This window comes from Mus musculus, chromosome 9 (genome assembly GCF_000001635.26).
Source record: "Mus musculus strain C57BL/6J chromosome 9, GRCm38.p6 C57BL/6J".
Taxonomy (NCBI): Eukaryota; Metazoa; Chordata; class Mammalia; order Rodentia; family Muridae; genus Mus; species Mus musculus.
In genome coordinates this window covers 55,351,417-55,378,104 of record NC_000075.6, presented here as the reverse complement: position 1 = coordinate 55,378,104, position 26,688 = coordinate 55,351,417, and the positions used below count along the sequence as shown (strand labels likewise).

At 44.3% G+C, this 26,688-nt stretch overlaps 1 protein-coding gene across 7 annotated transcripts in view; it reads right to left on the bottom strand.

The window, feature by feature from the left end:
- Tmem266 (transmembrane protein 266) overlaps positions 1-26,688 on the bottom strand; it is a 111,433-nt gene that overhangs the window by 60,241 nt on the left and 24,504 nt on the right. For 6 of the 7 annotated variants that reach the window (NM_172923.4, NM_001357568.1, XM_030244381.1 and 3 more), the window contains exon 2: positions 492-625. The exons of the other annotated variant lie outside the window; for it this stretch is intronic. In NM_172923.4, coding sequence (NP_766511.1) covers positions 492-529 — 38 coding nt within the window. In that variant the 5' untranslated portion in view covers positions 530-625. The remainder of the gene's footprint in view (positions 1-491; positions 626-26,688) is intronic. 7 annotated transcript variants of the gene reach the window in all.

Here is a 26,688-nt window from a genome sequence, read left to right as displayed (position 1 = left end):
ATTCTGTGACCCAGCCGTGTGATCTCGTGTTGTGCCGTGTTGAGGTGGGTTGTCCCAGAGCATGGCAGTGACACAGAGAACGCAGCCAGGAGCCAGCAGGCTTCTGATGACTCAGGAGCCAGACACACAGCGAAAGAGGCTGGGACAGCATAGTGTAATGGAAGGAGTGTTGTTTTTATCTCAGTATTATTTACCAGTGAGTTGCCAGACAGAAAATAAATTGCCACCTGACTAGTTACCACACTGACACGTGTTAAGATCAAGTGCTTTGTCCATAAGGCAGCTTGGGTTTTGGGAACTGAAAGAAACTCTCACTTAGGAGGCCTCTGCCTGGTTTCATAAAGCCTGCTTTTAGGAACCTTCTCGTGATTTTTACATTTCCTCGTTTTATTCTGAGGTTTGCTTCAGGTGTCTGAAGTAGCAGACCTTCATCTTGAGAGAGACTCACAGCCACGTTCTAGGTCTGGAGAGCAGGTCCTGATGGTACTTACTGTGGATTGGCCATGTTGAAAGATGTAACCAAAGCCATGGCTTTTCGTGATGTCTAGTGGGGCTCAGCTGTCCTTATGTCTGATCTTAGCATTTCCAAGTGGGGCTTTTACAAGATTCATGAAAATAGAGTACCCTGAAATGATAAATGGGGATTTATTACCTTCAATATTGCCAAACTGAATTCCTCCTAATCTCTTCTAAAAATGGAGTGCTTAGCACTGCCTCCCATGTAGTGCTGTTCTTGCTGGCCCTGCTGAATGGATCTTTCCGGTAATGCCGTGGAGTGGTAGTTATAGGGGCCGTGCTTCTCCGTCCCCAGCCCTCCAGGCTTCCTCATTTACCCATGTTATTCCCAATAACTATCCAATGTGACAGTGCCACAGAGGAGTCCTCTGTGTGCAGGTACAGCCTGCAGAGAGGACAAGGCAGACAGAGACTCTGTTTCTGGATGTGTTCAGACAAGCTACGGTGGAGGTTGTACAAGGGTCATCCTCTTGTAGGCTGCGCTGTGCTACAAACTACTGTTCCTACAAGAATTTCTCACAGGATAAAAACCTCATTCTCCTGACCCGAAGCTGCTCAGAGAGGAGGCTCTAGAGAGACAAAGAAAGGGAGACATCAGCTATACCACACAGGAGGGAAGGACTCTCAGGATGGGGAACACAGACCTGGCGATCAACAAGGAGCTTAGACTCATGGTGTAGGAGGAACCCGGGAAAGGGCTCGATTCTGAGTGACCGGAAAGGAGAGGAGAGCTCTCTAGAACTGTGCGGAGCTCAATACAGCAGTCATTCGACACCAGAGGTTAACAGGGAGGACAACGGGTTCAGACACAGTAGAGAGGTCTAAACATTAAACAGAGGACACTCCCTAACAGTATTGGCGCGGGGGGGGGGGCTATATATTAAGTTATTCAGTAGGTACTATAAAATTTGCTACCCCACCATGCACATTTAATCAATCCCAACTTCCCCTTCTCTTCATAAGCATTCTCACAATGTCTTCCTGGCACTGAGAGAACTGAGGCGATCCCCACATCGGGGGACATGGTGTTGGAGCAATAGCCAAGACCTTACATCTGGTCCACAAGCATGAGGCAGAGAGAGAAATAACTAGAGATGGTGTGGGCCTCCAGCGACAACCTCCTCCAGCAAGGCCACACCTCCTAATCCTTCCTAAACAATTTCACCTGTTGGGGACCAAGTATTCAGACATATGAGCCTATGGAGGGAGGCCATTCTCACTCAAATTACCACAGTTAAATTCCTCCACCTCTCTCCTTTTCAGTCTTCTTTATGTCTTCTCTGTTTTTTGTTTTGTTTTGTTTTGTTTTGTTTTGTTTTGTTTTTTAAGAGACTCTCATAGCAACTGTCTTAGCTATCTGGTTCCTTTGATCTTTCTACCCCTCTTCTGTGATCTCCCCTGAGTCTTAAGTGTGGGTGTGTGCTGAAGGTACATCAACCCCACAGGCAGTCGATGTCTGCATTTTGACCAGTAGTGGCTTTCTGAAGTCGTCTCTGCTGCAAAAAGAAGACGCTTCTTTGCCAAGGGGCGGGAGCTACACTATCTGTGGATGTGAGGATAAGATTTAGATCACAGTTAGAGATGACATAGGTTAGGAAGCTGGCAGGAGTGGGGTCTCTCTAGGTTATATGGCCTTACCCGACACTACAGTCCCTGGCATGAATTCCTTCATGCTGATCAGGCTGTTAAGTCCAATTTAGCTGACTCCTGTTTACCTCCATGTTGGGAATGCCACTACTGTGCCTGTCAGTATCTCTTGCCATCCTGGCTATCATGGTGTTACAGTTAGGTCTGACTATTATTAATTACTTCTCTGCATTGGCAGCTTGCTCTGCTCCTTCTGAAACTGTAAGAGCTGGTCTGCAGGGAGGAGGCCTCAAGGTCAGTCCCAGATTGATTCTTCTAAATCCAGTGTCCAAAATGTATCTTCAGTAAGAGGATCTTACCTTCTTTTTCTGAAGGGCACCAAGGGCCACAGCAACAGACTATATTGTCTTGGGAATCTCCTGGACTTCCCTGAGCAAAAATTCAAAGGAAGGTTTCCATGCTAGCCACTGGAGTGCTTGTTAAGTAGTCTCCAGATTTATTTTTGGGAAGAAATTGTGTCACCGTAATTGGTGTAATATCTGTAATCTCTCTCTCTCTCTCTCTCTCTCTCTCTGTGTGTGTGTGTGTGTGTGTGTGTGTGTGTGTGTGTGTGTGATTTTAAGTACCCATAAAATGATATGATTCCCTATGGCTTTTTCAAACATTTTTAATGTTACTTCTCCTTCCTCCTTCCTTCTCCCTCCTCCTTCCTCCTTTCTTCTCCCTCCTCCTTCCTCCTTCCTTCTCCCTCCTCCTTCCTTCTCCCTCCTCCTTCCTCCTTCCTCCTCCCTCCTCCTTCTTTCTCTCTCCTCCTTCCTTCTCCCTCCTCCTTCCTTCTCCCTCCTCCTTCCTCTTTCCTTCTCCCTCCTCCTTCCTCCTCCCTCCTCCTTCCTCCTTCTTTCTCCCTCCTCCTTCCTCCTTCCTTCTCCCTCCTCCTTCCTCCTTCCTTCTCCCTCCTCCTTCCTTCTCCCTCCTCCCTCCTCCCTCCTCCTTCTTTCTCTCTCCTCCTTCCTTCTCCCTCCTCCTTCCTCCTTCCTCCTCCCTCCTCCTTCCTCCTCCCTCCTCCTTCCTTCTCCCTCTTCCTTCCTCCTTCCTTCTCCCTCCTCCTTCCTCCTTCCTTCTCCCTCCTCCTTCCTTCTCCCTCCTCCTTCCTCCTTCCTCCTTCCTTCTCCCTCTGTGGTGCTCCTTCCTTCCTCTCCCAGGTAAGTCCCTCCCTGCCACTCATTTTTCAGTTCACTAATGGCTAAGGCTCACAAAAATCCTTTTAAACAGCATACCACCTTATCAAGAAAAAAAAAAGAGAGACAGAGAATATGCACACAGATAATGCCAAAATGGAAGGGAAAACATTACAACTGCCATCCTAGAAACAAACAAAAAAAAATCATAGAAAGCCAAGTGTAGTTGTTCACATCTGTGATTCCAGCCCATGGATACTAGGATGACATAGTGATGCCCCTGTCTCTACAGTTATAGCTGTTGATAATAATAACAAATAGTAATGATAATAAACTTAAATTAAAATATTTAAAAAAGCATACCACAAAAGGTACTATCACTCCCACATCAATATCTTCTTAACATTAAACATTTCTTTGCCAGTCCTATAATGTCTTAAAGGCTTTTTCAACAAGGAACTGCGCTGGTTGGATTTGGTTTTCTTTGTTTTTGTTTGCTTGTTTGTCAACTTGATCCAAGTTGTGGTCATCTGGGAAAGGGGGACCTTATTTGAGAGAACGCCTCAATCAGACTGGTCTATAGGCAAGTCTGTGGGGCATCTTCTTGATTGGTGATTGATGTATGAGGGCCCAGCCTACTGTGGGCGGTGCTACCCTGGGCAGGTGGACCTGGGTTATACAAGCAAGCAAACTGATCAAGCCGGGGAAACAGCATTTTTCCACGGTCTCGGCTTTAGCTCCCACCTTCAGTTCCTGCCTTGTGTTCCTGCCTGTGTGCTGCTGATGAACTGTCACTGGCAAGGTAAAGTAAACTCTTCCCTTCCCAAGTTGTGTTTGTCTTTATCACAGTCATAGAACAAAACAGAGCAATACCTCAAACAGGAGCCAAGCCAGACCATACTTTATATCTCTAGGCTACTCTGCAAGCATCCTTTTCTTGTGCACAATATTGATTAAAAACTGGTCATTTGCAGCCGGGCGTGGTGGCGCACGCCTTTAATCCCAGCACTCGGGAGGCAGAGGCAGGTGGATTTCTGAGTTCGAGGCCAGCCTGGTCTACAAAGTGAGTTCCAGGACAGCCAGGGCTGTACAGAGAAACCCTGTCTCGAAAAACCAAAAAAAACCCAAACAAACAAACAAAAACTGGTCATTTGTCATTTAATCTTGGATTGTGGTTATTGTATCCCTTCAATAGATATAATTAATCATTACGTTCCTCTGTCTCATATACTTCCTGTAAATTTTAATTACTTATAGACTTTAACTACATTCAAGTTCATTTTTTACAAGACTTTATCGGTCGTATCACAGCCTCTAATAAACGGACGCTACCTTAGTAGCTCTCCTTTCATGACATTAACAGCCATTGACGATTTACTAGATCCATTCATTCATACATTTACTAGGTTTACAAAATGGTGAGTTTAATTTTGTTAGTACTTATCAATCAGCTTCTATGAGTACAAGCTTTTCCCTATCAATGGTTTAACCAGACTAAAATAGTTAACACAGAGAAAAAAAATACATTTTTAAATTAGGTTTCAGAACAATAACTTTCTCTCTCATCATCTTTCAAAATGATTGATATGGTGTTTGCCGTATTTAGAAGCGTCATGGAGTTGCTCACTTGTGATGCCAGGGCTGGGTGGGAAGCAGAGTCCTTGACAGGTGGTAACAGTTTCTTGGAGAAGAGATGAGATGCAGCTTTAAGGAAGGTCTGCCTCTTAGCACAGCAGCAATCGTAAGGCCGGGAAGAGGGTGGAGTCATATTAGACGGACAGTAACTAGCCACTGTGGCTGGAACTTCTGGTCCTTAGCAAGCAGCATATTTTAGAGGACAAAATGCTTTGAGATGACAGGAACACGCAGCCTGGCTGTTACTTAAAAATAATATTTTCCAAACAAAACCACCCCAAAGCACAAGTCTAGCACGAAGCAGGTGTAGTCTGGCACTCTATAAATGAACATCTGAAGTGCAAACCTGCTGCCTCATAAACCTGGTAAAAGAAGGAGAGAGAAGAACCACAGTGTCTGGCTCGCGTGGGTAGAAGCTGCGCGTAGATCGCAGTAGAGTTCTAGGCTCTATACCTGTTGACCGTGTGTGATTTACTGATACCATGTGTGACTGTTGCAGCAAATCGGCCGTCCTTGGGATCTGGGGTTTCAAAGGGCTTCTAAGACCAACTGACTTCTTAACTACCAAGTAGGGAAAAAAAAGGCTTAATTTAGTTCTCCTGTCCCCAGAGGTCCCTGGGCTCATTCTCCATCCTTATGTCAAGTGACAGCCCTTGGCTGTGTTCATACCTGTTTCATTGGTTTCTTTGTCTAGTTTCACTCTGACCCATTGGGAAATATAAATTCATAGACTACTCTGTGATAATGTCAATTCAAACACACAAGTGGAAGAAGAGAAGTCTGTTAAATGTCCCACGTGTTTCTGACATTCTAGATCAGGGGTTCTCAAAACTATTTCAGTACCACATTGACCTGGGAGCTCACAGGGCCCAGATTCCTGGGTTCACGGGTGAACTCTCTAATTTGGCACTGCTGTGAAGGTGAGGGTCTGAAAGTTTACATGTCGGTTGGAAACACACACTACACTCTGATCTAGTAGGGAAGACTGATCACGGTAAAGTACACATTTCTTTCTTTGGCAGGTGAAGCTAGCTGTCTGCCAAGCTCCTTGGGTAGAATTATCAGCTGAACATGCTCTGGCCAGGCTGTACAAACAGAACGGTGCCAGGGATGCTGTTTGCAAGCAGCAAGGGCGGTGAAAGCTGTCTGTGCTGTGTCTTTCTTGCAGGGAGAGGACGTGGTAATACCACTGAGGGCCTGCACTTTGGGAAGATGACATATTTAGGATGTAGAACAAAAGGTTTCAAGATGGGTATTATGGCTGTAGTCTCAGGTCCTCGAGGGGGAGAGTCAGGAGGATTACCTAAACCTTGGTGCTCAAAGGCGAGCTTTGGCCAATTCAGTGGGACTTCATCTCAAACCCAAAAGCAAGATTTATATATACATCATGAAATGAGTGTCACGGGCAAGCTAATTATTGTCTGTCCCATAGAATAATTATCTTATTATTATCTTTACTATTATTTTGGTGGTGATGAGAACACTTGTGGTCTCAGCACATTTCAAGTAAACAACCTATTCTCATTATCAGTTATCATTCTATATATTAGGTCTCTAATATTCATTATCTTACAATTAAGGGTTTTTGTTGCTTGACCAACATCTCCCTTCCCCCCACATCTCTCAGTTCCTGGTAGCCAACTATTCAGGCGTTGGTCACCATGAACTCAAGTTTTTATATTGGTTCTGATATAAGTGATGTTATTTAGTATTGAATTCCTATGGCTGGTTTATTTCACGCCACACAATGTTTTCATGATTCATTCACCTTGTTAAGATGGCAGATTTCTTTCTTTTTAGGGTTAAATAATATTGCTGTGTATGTGAATTTTCTTTATCAATTCATCTGTCAATGGAGGTCTGCTATAATTTAGATCTAGGTTTATTTTATATATATATATATATATATATATATATATATATAAGTGTTTTATATATATATATATATATATATATATATATACATGTGTGTTTTATATATATATATGAGTATTTGCCTGCATATATGTATGTGCACCACAAATGCACACACCTGGTGCCTGTGATGGTCAGGAGAGGGTGATGGATACCCTGGAACTGAAGTTATGGATGATCTTGAACCACTGTGTGGATCCTGAGAATGGAAACTTAGTTCTCTACAAGAGCGATTAGTGTTCTCAAACACTGAGCCAACTCTCCAGCCCCTATAGTTTGGATCTTAAGTGACTTCTAAAGGCCCTCATGTTAAAAGCATGCTCACCAGGATGTCATGCAACCCTTATGAGTGTAGGGCCTAAGGTTAGATCACTGGGGAGATCTAACCCTCAAAGTGGGTTGTGGGATGCTGGCCCCTTCTTTTCTCTTTAACTTATAGGCCATGAAGTAAGCAGTGGTTCCATCTGGCACCGCTAGCAGGGGCCTAACACTGATGGGCCCTGATGGGGCTGCATGAGCAGGAGCTGACACCTCTAAAACCATGAGCCAAATTAGCCCTTTCTCTTGGATCATAGATGATAGCAGGTGCTTTTACAGTAAAAGAAAACTGACTGACCCGAAGACTTAGGTTGATTCTGTGCTCCTATGGCCGTTGTGAAGAGTGCATAGACTGCAGACCTTACATTGAGATACTGGCTTAATTACTTTTGGGTCTATATCCGAAAGTAGGATTGCTTAATTTCTAAATTTTGGAAACTTTACATTGTTTATCAACTTAGTTGTATTCATGTATATCCCCTCATTGTTCGGGGTTACCTCTTCTACAGATCTTGTAACTTCTAATGAGGTCATGTTAACAGTTGTGTGGTGATGTCCCATGGTTTTTATGTATGTTAATGATGACTGGCTACATTGAATGCCTTTTTTACATACCTATGCCCTTCTATACCTCACTTTTGGAGCAGTATCTATTCTATACATATGTACATTTTATTATTAGTTTAGATAAAATTTTTATTTAGTGTATGAATATTTCTGCTTACATGTATGTCTATGTACCACCTTCATGCCTGGTACCTAAAGAGATCAAAAGGGAGCCAGGCGTGGTGGCACACGCCTTTAATCCCAGCACTTGGGAGGCAGAGACAGGTGGATTTCTGAGTTCCAGGACAGCCTGGTCTACAGAGTGAGTTCCAGGACAGCCAGGGCTACGCAGAGAAATTCTGTCTCGAAAAACAAAAAAACAAAAAACAAAACAAACATACAAACAAAGAGATCAAAAGGGGACATTGGTTCCACTGGAGTTACAGAGAGCTGCAAGCTTCAGTGCTGGGAATTTCAGGTCCTCTGCAAGAGCAACAAGCACCCTTAACTATTAAGACATCTCTCCAGCACTCTCCTTTGCCCATTTTAATTGGGTTGTTTTTTGGGCGTGGTTGGGTTGGGTTTTTTTCAAGACATGATTTCTTTGTAGCCCTCACTGTCCTAGAACTCACTCTGTAGATCAGGCTGGCCTCATAGAGGCACACCTGCCATTGCCTCCCTAGTGCTGGGATTAAAGGCTTGTACCAGAGAGCCTGGCTCCATCTTAGAGAAAGGACCTCTCACTAAACCTGGAATTCCCTGGGAATTCACCATTCAGCTAGACTGTCTGGTCATTGACCTCAAGGAGCCTCCTGTTCCTGCCTCCCAGTGCTAGGACTACCGGTGTACACTGCACCCCTCGACGAGTTAGCATAAGTGCTAGGGATCCCAACTTGGTTCACCGTGCTTGCGAGTCAAGCACATCGCTCACTCAGCCATCTCTCCAGTCCTCTATGCATGGTTGGAGTCTGGGCTCTCCATTCTGCACCACTGATTTCCATGTCTATATTTATGTGAGTACCATACTATTTTGATTACTATAGATTTGCAACATAATAATCAGAAAATAGGCCGGGCAGTGGTGGCGCATTCCTTTAATCCCAGCACTTGGGAGGCAGAGGCAGGCAGATTTCTGAGTTCGAAGCCAGCCTGGTCTACAGAGTGAGTTCCAGGACAGCCAGGGCTATACAGAGAAACCCTGTCTTGAAACAAAACAAAACAAAAAATCAGAAAAATAAGATGCCTCCAAACTTTTCCCTTTTAATATTTCTTTGGCTATTTGAGGTTCCATATGAATTTTAGATTTTTTTCTAGTTCTATGAAAAATGAGAATGGAATTTTGTTGGTGCCTATATTGGATTTACACACATGATTTGGATAGTATGGACATTTTAAATAGGATCTTTTAATCCAGGAACAGGGGATACTTTTCCAGTCGCTTGTATCTTCTATGGTTTCTTCTGCACCAGCATCTCACTAGTTGTCAGCCTACTAAGAACCACACTCTTGCCATCCACACAGTCCTTCAACCCCACACATAATGCGTCCCTCAGACTCGATGCCTGTGGTGAAGAACGTCTAATTCAGCCCCAGTTTGCACATTTTCTTACCAGCTCCAAAATACAAAAGTTAAAGGCTGCCTCTACATGAAGAGGAGCTGCGATAGGCATGTCTCTCTAAACTTGTCGGCAAACATCTTCTTGCGTCTTCTTAGTGCTGGGTCTCACAGCTACAAAGAAGACTAGTAAAAGCAGTAGGGAGTTCAAGGAGAGCCTACATCAGCTGTGATTCATCCGTTTGGGGTGAGCTTGTTGTTTTATCAAATCATCTCCATTCTCTTAACAAGAAAGGAAGGGCTGTTGTCTAGGTAACAAGGATATGCCACACCTGGAACTTCAAAAAGACTGGCTAATTGGTGGATGGATGGTAAAAACAAAAAAACAAAAAAACAAAAAAACAAAAAAAACCAACAACAACAAAAAAGCCACGTTGTCAACAACAAAAACAAACACACACCACACAGACTCTTCTCTGCCTCTTATTTGGATATAGCACTGCATGCATGGAACGCAGTTTAGACCACAGAGCCTACTGTAGAATCTGGTTGCAGGGAGAAGCCACTACACTCCAGTGCCCTTTGTGGACATGATGTTCTTGCTCTCAGAAGGCAGCTATCCCTTCCCACCCCCGACTGGATGAGGAGGTTTTATGCTCAGGCAGCTTAAGGTCAACCTTGTTGTTGCTTTGACCTGCTAATTCCTTGCTCCATTAGCAAGGAGTTAAAATGAAGAAAATCAATCACTCGCCCAGGCATCCTCCTCCACTCTCCAGTCTACTGCAAAGTTTTCAGCTACAGATTTACTCAGCAAGAACAGACCCATAATGGCTTTCCTTTTGGGCACACAGGGACTACTGTGGACCCCTCTGTCTCTCGTTTGTTTACCGATGTGATGCCTTCTATCCGTCACTACTGATCTCATGAAGTGTAGGTCATACAAAACCAAATCCAATTGTCCAAAAGAGTCAGGTATACAGAGATTATATACAGAAACTTAGGTGGACCATAATCACAATTCCTTCCTCCCCCTCATATCATTTCCCTCTCCCAACTTTCAGTTTCCATAAATTCCCTAAATTGAGAGTCCCGTGTGACTTGCTGGAACAGAGGATACCCTGGACGCCTAAGCAGAAAAGGATGCCATCAGCAAACTTCTACCGGTTCCAAGTAGAAGCGATTTTCTCTCCAAAATTCTGCAGGGATAGTAGGGACTGCATATCGCTCTGGCTGGGGAATTACCAATAATGAGCAGGGCAGTAAAGCATGCCCTGTCCCTCCAGCCCTCCCCAACCCCTGACCAAGCAAATCTTAAGTAGAAACACCAGCTATGCACATCGCCAAAGCAGCCTTTTGCTTTCCATGGTGCTCAGTGAAGTATGTTAGGAGCTCAGATTAACACTTCCATACAGACTAATTTTGGTGTGTTTTTCTTTAACAGAATAAAATTAATCCACTCTTAATCACTATACATCCTTTCCAGAAATTAGGTAGTTTACAATTTCTATTTTCTTAATTCATAAATGTACATGCATATAATAAAACCTCATATAAATAAACTATCACCATCTCATGTTTTAGTGGTGCCTGATACATATATGCATATATGTAAGCAACTCCCAATGTCAACAAAATGTACATTATTCTTTTTCTTTGTGCTCAGAAAACTATATAGAAATATTTTGTTTTTATTTCAAAAAATATATAATTCACGTATACTTGGTTTTAGCTTGTAGAAACTCCTTCTCCCCAGTCAAGCTGGAAGATTCTAACTTATTGTTTTTATGAATGATTGCATCCTGGTGTGGATGCCCACCAGTTAGTTAACAATTGCCCTGCTCAGGCTTAGGTTATTTTTGGATTTCTGTGGGGAGCCACTGTGAAAGATGCTTGGATATATTTTATTATGTGCTGATTCTTTTGCTTCTGTGGGATGGATTCCCATCAGTGGTTATTTCAGGGATAAAGAGTAGACATTTAAAACTTTAATAGTTAAACAAAATTGCTTTTAAAAAGCTGTAATCATTTACATTCCATAGCAAAGTAAGGACGTTCTCCTTGGAGGGAAGACCTCTTTAAACAACTATGAGCTGTCAAAGATGGCTGTCGACTCAGTAGGTTCAAAATTTTGTTTAATTGTGCCCCTTTCCCATGGAGCACCCAGAGTGACAGTAAGAAAAGAAGATAATGATACAAGTCCAAAGTAGCCCCAGATGTCCTTACAACAAAAGAATCCTCAGTTGGCTTAGGAACCACCCACCCCATCAAGTGTCTCCATGGATGGTCTCAACAACAGCCAGTCTGCTGAGGATTCTATTTTCCTCCACAAATGTTCCTCAGACTAAATAAACCAAAACCCACAGCCAATCCATAGGTGTTGACGAATGTCCTTGCCCTCCACACACAGAGGAACCTAAAGCTGATAGGGTGGGAAGAAACACAGCAGGTCGAATCCAGCAGATTTCAGATTAAACAGGAAAAGATTTTAGGAAGAGCTATTCTCTTTTAGTAAGCAGCACACCAATATGTAAGTCATTGCTCAAAAAATTTTCAAAATATTGCTGGAAATTCCTAGAAGGTGGCATCTGAGCTTCCCAGATTCCACCCCTCCCCCACTGTAGGGCTTGTCAGTGCACTCCCAGAGAAGCCAGTCTCCTCTCAAAGCCACAGATACTCTTCTTCTTCTTTTTTTAAAAAAAGATTTATTTATTTATTTTATGTATATGAGTACATTGATGCTATCCTCAGACACACCAGAAGAGGGCATTGGATGTCATTACAGATGGTTGTGAGCCACCATGTGGTTGCTGGGAATTGAACTCAGGACCTCTGGAAGAACAGTTAGTGCTCTTAACCACCGAGCCATCTCTCCAAGCCCAAACCCACAGATTCTTGTATCATGATGGCAAGGCCCAAACTTCGCTACTATCTCGTTTGTATACCAGTGGCACAGTGCTCCTTGACACCAGGATGTGTCCAGTTTCAATCAGGACTTAGGGAAGTGCTGCCTACGAGCATCTCCCTTTGAAGAATCAGGCACACGTTGAACTCAGAACCCAGCAGTAACCTGGTGTGATGCTAGCCATAGGTCTCATGGGATGCTGGATCTCATTTCCTTCAAAAGATTATTTCTTCCCAGAAGGAGGGAACCAGAGAGAACCAAGCCATGGCATCTAGGTTGAGGATAACTGTAGGTCAGGGCTCCTCAGACAACAGGCATCAGCAGGGAGTAGGGAAATGGCAAGCTCAGGGTGGGCACCATGGTGCAGAACAGCCCAAGGCAATCCCTGTATTCATCAGATGGAGAGCCTGAGGCAGGAGAAGATAATGGTAGGAGAGGCTGTGTGCTCATTGCCTGCGGAGTTCTATGGATAACGCAGATTCCTGGGCTATGCTGGCAGTTCTGATAAGGGAGCCAGGAGATGAATTTCCTTCATCAGCCTTAGGTGCCTGGCCCCCTGAGAGCCTATGACCTAATGACCCCTTCCACTGACTTCTTAAAAACCTCAGTAAGGGTCTCTAATTTCAGAAGCACCCGCAGGTCTCAGTTTACTCCAGGTCGTTAAGAAGCTGAGACACACTAGTCAGAGCTGTTTTGTAAGAAGTAAATGACAAGTGACTAGCCTACCCCAGTCTCTCTCATTCCATGTCTCTTAATCCTAGTGTGTGACAGTCACAAAACAGGAAGAATTGTTACTGTTAAACACCACATTTCCTTGCCTCTGAGAAGACTTCAAAATAAGGTACACAGTCAATTCAATAGCAGCTTGTCAAGGAAAAATACACACTTGTCATACTGAATTTATACATCAGATATAAGATCCTGATGGTTTCAATGATGGGAGATATGGAAAAGAGGCTCGCAACAAGACTCTACCCAAGTCGTGTGGCTCCCAACTGGGGACAGGAGGAAGAGCCACGTTTCCTTTCTCACTTCACCCGTCTCACAGGCTATGAATCACTTTGCTGCTTCATGCCACAGTGGGTTTTATTAATGTACCATCTAACCTTTACGGTATACTTCTTTGGGTCCAGGTCACAATCAGCAGACTTAAGAAGCAACCCCTCCCAGACACACTTCTACCTGCCATGTTTAGCTCAACTGCTTCCCAAAGCCAGCAAGAACAAGGCAAGGCCCTGGGATGGTCCTGTGAGTGCACGTTCCATTGGAGGGTAGTGTTCCTCACTGACACATCAAACAGGGAGGACAGTTCTCAACAAGCCTGTGTGGCGCTGGGGACAGCTGAGTGGAGGAGACACCAGTGACAAATGTCCAAGGTCATCTCTGCACTAGGAGAAACCCGACTGAATATGTATTCCCTTGACTGATTTAGTAGCATATATTTTAAAAATTAATGAGGTTTATTTTTTTTATAAAAAATTTGGAATTATTGAAAAGTTGTTGTCTTAGTTAGGATTTTACTGCTATGAACAGACACCATGACCAAGGCAGCTCTTATAAGGACAACATTTAATTGGGGCTGGCTTACAGGTTCAGAGATTCAGTCTATTATCATCAAGGCAGGAACATGGCAGCATCCAGGCAGGCAAGGTGCAGGAGGAGGTGAGAGTTCTAATCTTCATCTGAAGGCTGCTAGGAGAAGACTGGCTCAACGTGGTTAGGAGGAGGGTCTCATTGTCCACTCTCACAGTGAAACACATGTCCTCCAACAAGGCCACACCTCCTAATAGTGCCACTCCCTGAGCCAAGCATATGCAAACCATCACAACTGTCTAGAAAGCATGTTTCTGCCTTTGTTGATAACAGTTCCCTGATATTAGCATGTTGCATTTGTTAAAACTGGCAAATCAGTATTAATATGCTATCATGAGCTAAGTAAAGCTTAAATTAGGATTCACTTTCTGTGCTGTTCAGTTCTATGGTTCCAGACAGATCTACAAAGGCATGTGTGTAACACCACAGCATCATACAGAAGTGAAACCATTAGCTCTAAAAGTGCCCAGCACACACCCACATCCCTCTCTCCCTCACCCCAAACATGCTACAGCCCCTGAATTTCTCTCCACCTCATACCCTTGCCTGTCCCAGAATGTCTAGCAGATATAACTGGACAGTGTGCAGTCTTCTTAAACTGGCTTCTTTGTATATTAATTGAGGTCCCTTCATACCATTCATACCATTTTGTAGCTTGATATCTTATTTCTATTGATTGCTGATCAATATAGCATCATATGGAAGATATAAAAGATATTTTGATTACTTCTGGTTTGGGGCAAGTATGAGCAAAACTGCATTAAATGCCTGTATGTTGGTTTTAATGCGGACATAATTTTCAGATCACTTGAGCATATACTAAGAGGTCTGGTTGCAAGACTCCATGGTAAGACTCTTTTCCTTTGCAAGGCACCACCAGACTGTCTCCAGGTTAGCTCTACCATTTTTTATCAGATCATTTCCCCACATTCTTGCCAGTGGCTGGCATGTAATAGTCTCATTGCCTTAATTTACATTTCCCTGATTATATATGATGCTAAATAATTCTTTCTTATGCTTACCGTCCATACATTAATTTGGTGGTCTATTCTGACACTCCCTTTTAATTAGACTGGTTTCTTCTCTTTCTCTCTCTCTCTCTCTCTCTCCCTCTCTCTCCTCTCTCCCTTCTTTCCTTCCTTCCTTCCTTCCTTCCTTCCTTCCTTCCTTCCTTCCTTCCTTCCTTCCTTTCTCTCTCTCCCTCTCCCTTCCTCCCTTTCTTTCTTCCTTTCTTTCTTTCTTTCTTTTTCTTTCTTTCTTCCTTTCTCTCTTTCTTTCTTTCTTTCTTTCTTTCTAAAAAGCTCCATTAATGACTTTTTTAAAAGTTATGTATATATGAGTGTGTCTGTGTGAGCAAATGCCACAGATGTTCAGGTGCCCTTGGAGGCCAGAAGAGGGCGTCAGACCCCCTGGAGCTGGAGTTGCAGGCAGTTGTGAGCTGCCTGGTGTGGGTTATGGGAAGTGAACTCAGGCCCTCTGGGAGAGCAGTAAGTGATCTCAACCACTGAGTCGTCACTCCTGACTTCCTTTACTTTCTTGTGGAGATAATTCTGTTTCTCCAAGGGTATGGCTTATCCTTTCATCCTATCTATTTCTTAATCACTGGGAAAGTAACTACCACAGCAGACAAGCTTAGGCTGACTCTGATGGTTAGTACTTATAACTGGGTGGCCTTGTCTGACTGACTCTGACGGTTAGTACTTATAACTGGGTGGCCTTGTTTGGCAGTGCACATCGTTGGGCTTGCACTGGGCTGTGAATACCCTGAAAAGAACCCAATTCATTGGCATTAAAAGGAAAACTGATTTGCCATGGCCACTTTTGAAGTGTGATATCATTGTTGAGTGTGTGGAGTCTTGCGGTATGTTTGGTTATTAGTGCCCTGTCTTTTTTGACCTTTGTGTGTGTGTTTATTCAACAAATGTTAGAGCTCTTAGAGGCGCCAGGGCTGGAACTGACTTGTTTGAAAGGCAATCACACCACCTCTCTCACATGTCTTGGACATAGCGTGTCTTAGTTCCAATTTCTACTGTTGTGATAAAAAGCCACGATCCAGAGCAACTTGGGGAGGAAGGGTTTACATAACCTGAGTCACAGTTCACTGAAGGAAACCAAGGTTTACATATCCTGAGTCACAGTTCACTGAAGGAAGCCAAGGCTGGAACTCAAGCTGGGGGGGAACCCTAAGACACGCGCTGATGCTGGAGCCATGGAGGGGTGGGGCTTACTGACTCATTCCTCATAGCTTGCTCAATGTGCTTTCTTACAGAACCTAAGACCTCCAGCCTGGAGCCGGTTGGTTCCTTCCACAATTTACTGGGCCTTCTTACAGCAATCACTAATTAAGAAAATACCCTGCAGGCTTGCCTGTAGCCTGATGTTAGGAGGCATCTTCTGCGCTGAGGTCCCCTCCCCTCAGATGACTCTAGCTCGGGTCAACTTGACATAAAAACTAGCCAAGGCATAATGTAATGAGGTGAGCCAGCAAACTTCTCTCTTGGCCTATGGACTCTCGTGCAGAATACCTCAGTACAAACCTGTGGACATCTGGATTCCTGCACTAGATATTTCCCACCTCTCTCCTTATCTTTCTCTTCAGGTCTGATACTGGGTTCCAACTTGGATTTTGACCCACTGTGCCTCTGATCCCAGGAGTACCTGGTACAAAGCCACTCTCAGGAGTTCTTACTACAAAGAATGCACATTTCACAGCTTACAAGGCCTCTTAGGTGGAATCAAAGAGAGAGCCACAGGAGAACAGGATGCATCCTTGTGTCCAACAATCTAACTGGAAGAAGAAGGTGTTACTACAGGTAGCCTGTGGTTAGTCAAGGAGTCCTGGAGGCAGTAAGTATAGTTTGTCATAAAGGAGCCTTGTACTGCGACTTGAATTATCCCCCTACCCCACTTACTTCACATTTAATGAAATGCTGATAAGGATAGAAAGAGTCTTGCTTTCCAAGGTATGGGGCCTGGACCAGTTGTGGCAGGACCACCACCTGGTGCTTGTTAGAAACAAGGATCACTAGATCCTATCCTAGACCAAGTGAATCGCAAGTCTGTGTCTTGACAGCATCCACAGACGTATAATCCAGGCAGTCTGAAAGCATCATGATGCGTGATCTTTACTTAGCTCTTAGTTGTACACTTCAGCAATCTATGACATTTACTGTGACCCTGTCAGGAGGCAGCTGCTTCGAGGTCCCTGGGAGGATGCTGCCTGACTGGCCCTGAACAAACCTGAGGGCGGGTGACCCAGCAACTGGGCTCTCATGCCAGGCATCCAGGCATGGCAAGCAGCCACTGGCTCTGTGGGTCAGTGTGACCCTCCTAGAGAGTCATGCTGCTCTCCTACCGGGGAAACAGCTTGAGTTGTCACGACAGAGCACGACCTGGAGGTGGAAACTGGAGGTGGTGGCCACCCACGTTGGGTGAGCTTTGTTGGTGTGTGTGGGCTTCACTTAGAGACCTGGCTTCACATCTTGTAACCTGTCTTAGCTTCTGGGTTTGCCCATCAGCTGGGTAGCCAGGGTAAGGGAAAAAAGAAAGAAATTAGCCAGGAATATTATTGATGGTGCCCCCTGAGGTTGGGGGCACAGGGAAGGGTCTCTGCTAAAATCTGTTCCCTTAAAAATCAATCTCCGGGTGGCAAGAGCCTATGTTTTCATGTAGTTGCTCGACTGCCTGGCATAAGGGACATCAAAGAAGCCCAGTGCAGTGGAAATGAGGAGCAAGGGCTCCAGGGTGACAGACAAGCCTCCCATAAGGTGAGACCAGATTCATTCATTCACATGACTGAGCCCTGGCAGGAGCCTAGGTGCTGAGAACACTGAAGATTTATGGAGCTGATAGTTTGGATACTTTCCCCAAAAGCTTCCCAGTGCCAATATTTTCTTATTTTGTGTGGTATGTATGACGTGTGTGTATGGGGTGGGGGTTACATGTGTGTGGTTTTGTGTGTGTGTGTGTGTGTGTGTGTGTGTGTGCATTCGAGAGCACGCAAGAATGAGCACAGGTGCATGTGGAAGCCAAAGGTCAACCTTGGAGGTCATTCCTCAGCAGACACCCACTTTTGGAGACAAAATTATTTGGGGCTCAGGGATCATGCTATTTCTACATGCCCAGTGCCGGGATTACGAGCATGTGCGCATAGCAATGGTTTTATTGATCAGGCTATCTCCCCAGCTCCTCAAACATTCTATTTTTAAATTTTTAAGGGACTTACTTTTATGTATATGGGTGTTTTTCTTGTATGTAAGTCTGTGCACCGTGTGTATACAGTGCCCACGGAGGCCAAAAGAAGGCATAAACTCCTCTGGTATTGGAGTTACAATAGCTAGCTGCTATGTAGGTGCTGGGAACCAAACCTGAGTCCTCAGAAGAGTAATGTAAGTATGAATGTTCCTGACTACTGAGCCATCTCTAGAGATATTCTATTTTAGAATAATAGGCTCTGGCCTCACATTTGGGTTACCAATGTAAATTTTGTAACTTACCAATTGGTTATATTAGAAGCTCAAATATTAGTTTTCTCACCTAAAAAAAAAATGAGGACAACCCCATTGTCATAAGTCGATTTGAAGACAGAGCAAGGTGCTGGGCACTGCACGCACTGGGTGTTTGTCTTGCGGCCTGTGGGGCTACATCAGAATGAGAGCCGTAAGCCACACACAGCTCCTGAGCACTGAGGTTCAGACCACAGCTGTAACGTGCTGAATGTGAGGAACACGTGCTGGTCGCTGAGAGAGCATGGAGAGAAGAATGCAAACTATCTCCTTGATAACCTTTATGTTGATTACATGTGGGTAGCATAGCATAGTGAATGAACATAGTGATGAAGTAAATTAGTTAAGATTTCATCCCTTTCCTTACTACACCCATTCATCTATTGTGTGTCTGCACATATGCATATGTCGGGTGCCTTTGCACCAGGGAGTGCATGTGGAGGTCAGAGGACAATGTGTGAAATTGTTGCTCTCCTACTATGTGTGTCCCTGGCTTGATGGCAAGCACCCACTGAGCCATTTCACTAGCTCCATGTTAAGTGTGTCTGTTTCTTTTTATGTTGTAAATATGCTGCTGGTAAATTTGGAATTGCATAGTTGGCTTATGTTATATTTCTATTGGATACCATTGACCTCAAAGAAATTAGAGTAGGCTTCTGCCGGATTCTGGTAGTCTGTGTGATGTATTGGGAGGAAAATATCCACCCTTGCACACAGACCAAGAGAACCCACTGGAAGGCAGGACTGAGGAGGAAAAGTGAAGAAAGCAGCATGGTGACTCCAGTAAATAATAATGGGCTGGGCATACAAAATTGCTAAGAAGGTACATGCTAAGTGTTCTCAACACAAGAGAATAAGTAGGTGAGGTAGCGAGTATATAATTTACCCATTCCATAATATATTGCATATTTAGAAATATCATGTTGTATATCATAAATGTGTATAATTTTAGTCAATTAAAAAATAAGTATGAAGGGAAGAGGAAATCAGGTGTGTAGGGTTCCACGGAAAGCCTTGAGGAGATGAGGAGAGCATGAGTGACTAACTGTATTAGTCAGGCTTCTCTAGAGAAACACAACTGGTTGAATGAATATATATATTATATGTATATATATATATATATATGCATATGTATTATATATATGTATACACACACACACACACACACACACACACATACATAATTTCAGCTAGGCAAATAGTTACTGTCCTCAGAGGGAAAGTCCAAGAAATCCAATAGCTATTCAGTCCACGAAGCTGGATCTTAGTTGGTCCCTAGTATATATTGGAATCCTAAAGAAGTAGACTCTAATACCAATGAAGTAATAAGTTTGCCAGCTGAAGTGAGGGCAAGCAAACCAGAGCAGAGGCCTCCTTCTCCCAAGTCCTTAATATAGGCCACTACCAGGAGATGGGGTCCAGGTCCAGGGTGGGTTTTCCCACCTCAAATGATCCAGTCAGGAAAATTCCCTCATAGGTGTACCAGCTGCTTGGGATTTAGTTAATTCCAGGTGTGTTCAAGTTGACAAGCATCACAATAGGCAAAGGACAGACTCCGTGGATGTACATGCTCCTTAAGAATGGGTCTGTGATTCTCCCATCATGCCTTGCATATGATAGATAGGTACCTGAAAGTTACTTGCAAGGCGCTGGGCCTGAGGGCCTGAGGGGAATCAGGAATAAGTCAGAATGAACACAGAGCATGTATTTGAAAAGTTCATAGTCTGACTGTACTGGGGAGGGGAGGTTTGTGTCCCTGGGAACATAGGACGGAGGTTACATAGACAGGAGAGCAGCTTAGCACAGATAGGACACATAGTCAAACCATCTTTGATCTTTTCTTTCTGGGCATCCAGGGCACAGGTTCTCATGTTTCCACACACACAGTATAGCAAGGTTGGCCATTGACAAGCATGCTGGAACAATGTGTGATGCCCTGTGCACACCTTGATAGACTTAGAACTTATTTGAGCATATCAACTTGCTTCTCACCTAAGACATTCTGAGTCCCTACCCAGTACCCGCTCTCATCAGCCATGGAGGCTACAGAGATAACCGATTCTTCATTTCTGCCACCACAATGAGCAGGCCAAACTGTGGTCCACAGGTTAAACTCAGCCCTGCCTGCTTTTGCAGACAGTATTCTACTGGAACATAATGATGTCCACTCTATGACAGATTGTCTGGCTACTTTTGTATTGCATGGGTGTATCAGTGTGATAAGGTCTATATGGCCCATAAAACCTAAACCCAGCAGGGCAAACTCCAAATTCTGTATCTCTGTGTCTAATCTGTCTATGAGATGGCTCTTCATACCTCCCACTTCTTCCAGGTTTGCTGACTGTAATTTCTCTCCCTTGGGTTTCCATACCCTGTCTGCAGATTTCCTTGGCAGGTATCCTACAGCTCTGGCATGCCCAACATCTTGGGATCTCCAATAAAATCCAGGCTCCACCTTCACAGCTTCATGCAATGGCCTCTCAGTGGCTTATTATGCAGGGACTGCTACCCCGTCATCCCCTGGCCTTGGTGGCTTTCCTTAACTATGGAGGAAGATTCCATAAGCTCTTTCCTGTATCTTTCTGGATGAAGACAGAACCACATGGTGGAAGCTGCCAAGTTCTGCAGCCTGCTGGGACTGGAACCTGGCCTCCACTTTGAATTACATTTGCATAATGTAATTATACTGTATATGTAACTATATGTATGTATACATAATATATTTGACGTGTTGATGCTTTCTTTTTTTAGATAAGCTTTGTTTTTCACAGTTGGAACCACAGTTGGGTGGGTCCTGCCCTGAGGTCACCGCTCCCTTTATTAATTTTGGCATCAGACCTTCGGATTTCTCATTTCTTTGAGCACAGGACTTGGAACCAAGGTTACATTCCCTGGTTCTCTTCCTCAAACTGTGCATTCTGTGTTTCTTTTGCCCTGCTTGCTTCTTTTCAAGGTAGAGCTGCCCTAGAGTGATCACCAATAACCACATACAATCCTAGGTTGTTTTGAAATCTCCTCTGCCAACATCAATCCAAAACGCTTCAGTTTAGCCTCCGGCAGATTTTTGGGACAAGGGCAGAAAGCAGCTACGTTGTTTGCGGAAATATCACAAGAACCGTGCCTAACATCATGCCCCTCTTCAGTCTGGGTCTGTACAGCCCCCATTGCTCTCAGCACCATTATCTTCCATGCTCCTCCTAGGATGGCCCATTGAGCCCCACTTACAGCACTCAGTCGCTTTCTGACTGCTTCTGGCTCCCTTTTCCATGGCCAGAGTCATACCATGATCACCTGTCTGCATCCTTACATTGGAAACCAAAATAAACCTTCTTTCCCTAAAGTTGATTTTGTAAGGTATATTGTCATGGAGATCAGAAAAGTAACAATGTAGGATATTGGTTCTGAGTGGAGAAGTTGTTGATATGAGAAACCTGACCAAGCTGGTTTTTTAGGGGATGTGGAAAGAGGAGTTTGGAGTTGTGGATCAGATATGCCCAGAATACTTAAGTCAGGGATGCTCAACCTGTGGGTTGTGGCCCCTTTGACAAGCCTCTGGCTCCAAAAATATTTTCATTATGATTCATAACAGTAGCAAAATTGCAGTTATGAAGCAGCAACAAAAATAGTTTTATTTATTTGGGTCACCACAACCTGAGGAACTGTGCTAAAGGGTCACAGCACTAGGAAGGTTGAGAACCACTGGTCTGGGTAGAGCTCCATGGGCCTCCCAGGTGAGAGTCCGGAAACGTGATATGCTTAGAGAAATGCAGACAGTGGGAACCCAACTCAAGGGACATCAGAAGAGATGAGGCTCTGTTGGGCACTGGGCTGTGGGACGTTTGCGTTACATTCTGGTATAGCAGCTAGCTGTGTTCTGTTTGTGTTCTGAAAGTGAGTAAGGAAGACTGCACTGAAAGTAAGGAAGTAAGTTCTGTGCTGGGGCAATGTCAGCACAGCAGAGCGCACAGGCTGTAGAATGGCTTTCTTTGTTCAGTGTATTCAGAGTTATAGTGGCAGACATCGAAGGGTGTGAAAATGTGCTGTTTGTCAAGAGATGAACACCAGTAAAGAGAAATCATATGTTCTTCACCGGGGTCCAAGGGCAAGACTCCTACTTGTGAACATGCAAATTCATTTGAAAGGGAGAGAGCCTGCCGGAACACATCTCTCAGATCTGGTCCATCTTTCTGTGTTATCAAACCGCTGATTCTCAAGACCCAACCTAAGCTATTCCACAACAGGACGAGCCTATGCAAACTGTCCCTGGTGTGTACCTTGACCTCTGTGCCTGTAAATAACATTCGGATTCTGACCCTTAGGCAGAGGATGGAAATTAGAGGACTACTTTAGTTGTCATGGCAACCCTGAAGCTCTTTTGTACTAGGTACTTCAGCTGCCTGGCGTTCCCCAGTGATGGTTGCTAGGTCTCAGATCTGTTGCTGACCAACCATATGATCCCGGGGAAGTCCTTAATTCATCCACCCACCCATCTATCCATTATGTTCTGACATCCAAAGAGAACTTGTGCCAGCTAACAATACAAAGTAAGACTGTTAAAAGAAAAACAAAAGCTCAGAGCCATGCTAGAAATAGAGAATATGTTGGGGTGGTGGGGGGGGGGCTGGGGGAGGGGGAAACCCAAGGTAAGCGTGTGTGTGTGTGTGTGTGTGTGTGTGTGTGTGTGTGTGTGTACATATATCTCCATTAGAAAAGGGAAAATGCTTTAAAACATGAACGAATACAGCTTTTATAACTGAAAATTAAATTCAGCTGGGGGCTTCTGAGTCCTTCCTACCACTTGGTCTCAGTTTCCTCTTCTATATCATGAAGTGATGGAGTTGACCCGAATGGTCTAAGATACATTCCTATTCTGCCAGTCTCACTTGAGGGAAGATGAACAGCACATCTGCTCTGCAGCATTCGCCTATCTCCTCCCACAGTGGCAACAAAATTACTTACTTGTGGCCGACTCTAGCACCCCATATCTTTGGACAGGAAGAAAGAGTGACAGCCTAGTGTTAGCAACAGCTCTTTATCCTGTTTACTCTGAGATGCAGAGATGATTGAGGCCCACCTTAGGCACAGCATACATAGTGCCAAGGCCATGGAGATAAGCCAGGACAATGGGACAGTCTGCTCTCAAAGCCTTTGCAAAGGTAGCCACAGTGAAGTCAGGGACATTAAGTTCTTAACTTTCCTAATACTGTGACCCTTTAATATAGGTCCTCATGTTGTGATGACCCTGAATCATAAAATTATGTCATAAATGCTTCATAACTGTAATTTTGCTACTCTTATGATTGGTAATACATAGCCCCCCACGCCCCCCCCCCCCCCGTGAGAGGGTTGTTTGACCCCTGAAGGGGTCTCGACCCACAGGTTGAAAACCACTGTTGTAGATTATGGGATAGAACACCATGGGAGCCCAGGGGACTTAGCAAGCTTTTGAGAAGCTTTTGGGAAAAACTTTAATGGGGCCTTGAATGAAGACTAGGCCCTCTGTATTAGTTGTTTTTGAGACTACAGGCTCACTGTGTATACTGAGCTGGCTTTGAACTTATAGAGATCTGCCAGCTTCTGCCTCCAAAGCACTGGGAATAAAGGCTTGTGCCCCCATGCCAGGTCAGGATTTGAATTATGGGAGTAATCTGTCCACACACTGATAATGATACAAATGGTTCTACAGTACAAAAACTGGCAGAAGATGAGGTTTTCAACTTAATCTCCCAGTTCTAGCCTGAACCTGCAGAGCAACCACTTAGGCCACTTTAGGGTTCAGTCTTAGTTTGGGTGAGTACCCTCTGCCCCTCCAGGATGGAAGATGGGGTTCTGACATCTGCATCCCTCCCCCTCCCTTTTCCTGGGAAGCAGGATAGCACAGTGAAACAAATAAGAACCTGAAGTCACAGAACCTGTCTTTCAGTGTTTCTATTTTCTAATTATATGACACTGTAAATGCCACTATATGGCATTTCAGTGTCGGAACAGTAGCTAGAACCTGGCGCTGGTGTGATGACGATTGCTGTTCACGCCCTGCCTAGCACTCCCATGTTAATTAGCTGTGTTAATGTTTGTTCTCATAGCAACATTCAAACCATTTAGATACTTCCGGAATAAGAGTTTGGTATACTTTACAAAGTTGCTAATACAATGGCTCCAAACTGAAAACCAACAAATAGCATTTTTATTATTATAGTCCCTGCAAAAATCACGTGGTGGGAATAAATCGTGTCAGAAGGGAATAGCACCGTTTCGTTGAACCCACGGAATCAGCAGATGCAGAAAGTCCAGGGCATGTTTCCCTCTTCTTTTTCTATCATGTTCTTCAAAATTATACCACCGTGTATCTGTGTGGGCAGATGTGTGTGTGTGCGTGCTGTATGTGTGCTTGTATGCTCATGGACATACACACAGGAGCAAGGGGAGGATGTGTGGCATCCTGCTCTATCGTTCTTCTGGAGCTTGGTGGTTTGGGGGTTTTTGTCTGTTTGTTCGTTTGTTTGGGCCATCCAGCAAGTCTCAGTAATCCTCCTGTCTCCACACCAGTCCTGTCCAGGTGTTACAAGTGCTTTTGGCCACACCTAGCTTCTTATGCCGATGTCTGAGGCCTGAACTCAGTCCTGATCCTTGTGAAGCAAGCACTATTCCCTGCCAAGGCCATCTCTCCAGGCTAAAGACTATGCTATGCTTTAATTTGCTTCATATTTACTCTGCAATTTCTTCCACAGGTTTCCCTCATCCCTCACAGATTTCTCATTGATTTTGTTTTGTTTTGGTTTGGTTTGTTCTGTTTGGTTTGGTTTTGGTTTGGTTTTTCGAAACAGGGTTTCTCTGTGTAGCTCTGGCTGTCCTGGAACTCACTCTGTAGACCAGGCTGGCCTCGAACTCAGAAATCCGCCTGCTTCTGCCTCCCAAGTGCTGGGATTAAAGGCGTGCGCCACCACCGCCGGGCTGATTTTTTTTTTTTTTTAATGGAAAGTAGAAACCGATGTTTTTTATAAAAAGTATAGTATGATCATTAAAATCCCAAATTTTCCTACTAAATGGTCAATTTCAGACACATTACTTTGTGGACCTGCTGATCAACTGTCCTCCTGACCTGGATCTATGTTTTGTTTTGGTTTTATTCCTTTGCCGTCTTTGCTGGACTCGTTTTATTTTTGCTGGAGTATATCCTCAAAATGCTTTTGTTGAATTATACAGAAAGGAACTTTTCTGAGTCTTTGCATGCTGAAATGACTATTTTACAGTGGCCTTCTCCAACTTTTCTCTTTCCATTCCAACACCATACTCTCCATTCAGTCCCTGCACTGAAAGTAACCCTCCTGTGTTTGGCAAATTACCATGCCCAGTGGGTATCTTTAATCCCACTCATATGTATAGAAACTGACAGAGTTGATAACCTCAGGATCTTACGACTCTCCATTTGCTCCTTGATGCACCCAAACTCTGTTCTTTTCCTTTGAAGTCTTTTCTAGGCATTTGCTTCCTCCTCACAACCTTTCAATGCCCTTTAATGTCCGACCTCTGCTCACTGATGGTCATTCCCCTCGTGGGCTTTCTGAAATGGCTCCTCTAGCAAGATGGTTCCAGCAACCATCTAGATACTGACACAAAGCACCAACCAGATGGCATAGGCTGTCCAAATGTGTTCGTTATGCATGTGCGCATGCCTCTCTCTGTGTGTGTGTGTGTGTGTGTGTGTGTGTGTGTGTGTGTTTGTGTGTATGGAGGCAGAGACATTGGGTATCTGCCTCAATAGTTTGCCACCTTAATTCCTAAGACTTGCCGAAGAGCAGCTGGGTCTTTCCAGGCCCTCCTCCCAACAACATGGTTATGTCATGGTTACAGGCAATGTACCACCTGTGATGGATGGGCCCTTCACCCTCTCCTTCCTTCACCACCCCCCCAACCCCCCAACAGCTGCTAAATCCTGTCAAAGTTCTATGGGATGTGACTCTGGAGTTTCACCCTCTCTCTGTTCACACTGTTCCTTTAATTCCAACCCTCATTTCTTCTCGTTTGATTACTGGGACAGCATCCTACCTGGCCCTGTACCTGAGCCCCCAGCCTCCTCTGTCCATCTGTCCTTCCTTCAGCAACTTATTTCCTCCGCTCCCCAAATCTGTTGACCATTTAACCAAGATCCCAGCTGGCCCCCAACTGCTCTTAGAAAAATGATTAAACTCTTTAGTTTTATCCATAATACTTTGTGGTTTCTTTTTCCTCTCCATTTACATATCTAACCACCAACATCACCTTAACTCACACATTCTGCAACTATTGCTGATGATTTGGCTGGGAGGGGAGGGGGTCCTCTGCCCGAGCTCAGTTCACTCTCCCCTCCATGTCTATATGATTTTGTCTTTATTGTTTTGTTCCTAATTTATTGTATGTGTATACGGTTCTATGTGCATGTGCACATGTGTGAATGCATGT